This window comes from Penaeus monodon, chromosome 34 (genome assembly GCF_015228065.2).
Source record: "Penaeus monodon isolate SGIC_2016 chromosome 34, NSTDA_Pmon_1, whole genome shotgun sequence".
In the NCBI taxonomy this organism is placed as follows: domain Eukaryota; kingdom Metazoa; phylum Arthropoda; class Malacostraca; order Decapoda; family Penaeidae; genus Penaeus; species Penaeus monodon.
Genome location: NC_051419.1, coordinates 35,224,065 through 35,225,207, shown reverse-complemented (window position 1 = coordinate 35,225,207; position 1,143 = coordinate 35,224,065). Strand labels below are relative to the sequence as shown.

Below are 1,143 nucleotides of genomic sequence, written 5' to 3'. Positions count from 1 at the left end.
AGTATTGGACACGGTGATCAAACCATAAACAAAAAGAAGAAACATCACCTATATAGGAAGGTCGACTTGAAAGGCTCTCAGCCATGGATCATGCAACACATTTATAACAACTGTGGAAAAGAAAAGAAAAAAAAAAAGGCTGCAGCAAAAGAAATCCCACCTCGTTCCCTCGTGATGTGTGAAGCTAACATTCTTCCCGACGTGTTTCAGTTCGTCAAAGTGGGATATGCCGGCTGCAACTTCCCTGCCCACATCTTCCCCTCCATGGTGGGCCGACCTATCATCCGCGCCACAAACAAAATTGGGGACATCGAAGTCAAGGTAAGGGAGGATTTCTAGAATGGTGTTGAATTGCCCTGCATGGGTGCAGGTGTAAATATCATTGTCTCTTTGGAAGCTAATGATAACTGTTGTAAGGGATGTCCTGTTTTTAAGTTCTGTTTTTGCCGATATTGCTGTAATTTTTAGTTACTGTACTTTAATTTCTTGAGATGAAATTTTAAGTAAGGATTCTTAGAATAATGTTATATAATTGTTCTTAATTTTGATTCTAGAGGAAGGATGGCACTGAGTAATTCAATTTGATTCGTTCAATGCTCATTTGTTTTCATTGGTTTGTCTTTGCCATTCTTGTGATTATAAGCAGTTTGTGATTGATTACTATCGTCACCATTTGTATTATTAGAATGAGGATGATAATTCACATGGAGAGGGAGGTGATAATCTTAAAATTTGAATACTTGAAATTGTATATATTGATGTTTTGGGGACTTTAGATACAGTATTTTGTAGATTTTATGTCTCAAAATTTGTTATACATTCTTTTGATTTTGTTTACTGAGATGCAATGACTTTCTAGTACTAAATTGAATAAAACTACTTAGATTCATAAAAAAATAAACTTGCAAAAGACTTGAAAGAAAAGTCAAAGCAGAATAACAACTTCCTGAAGTTTTGTTGTAACAGTAACAGTACAAAGCACAGGCTGGTGTGTTTCCAGGAGCTAATAACTACTTGCTAGTCATGTTGAGACTCATAGCCTTTGCTTTCATGGGGCCAGTTGTTCCCAATGTCTATTGTAATGGGGAGAGGTTTCAGTGTTGTGATATGAGACGGTAGAGATTAATCATTAATTGTGGTTGG

At 36.4% G+C, this 1,143-nt stretch overlaps 1 protein-coding gene across 1 annotated transcript in view; it reads left to right on the top strand.

The window, feature by feature from the left end:
* Positions 1-210: 210 nt before the first annotated feature.
* LOC119594789 (actin-related protein 2-B-like) overlaps positions 211-1,143 on the top strand; it is a gene marked incomplete at its 5' end in the record, with an annotated part of 10,436 nt that continues 9,503 nt past the window's right edge. Inside the window, 1 exon segment of the mRNA XM_037943879.1 lies at positions 211-321. Coding sequence (XP_037799807.1) covers positions 211-321 — 111 coding nt within the window.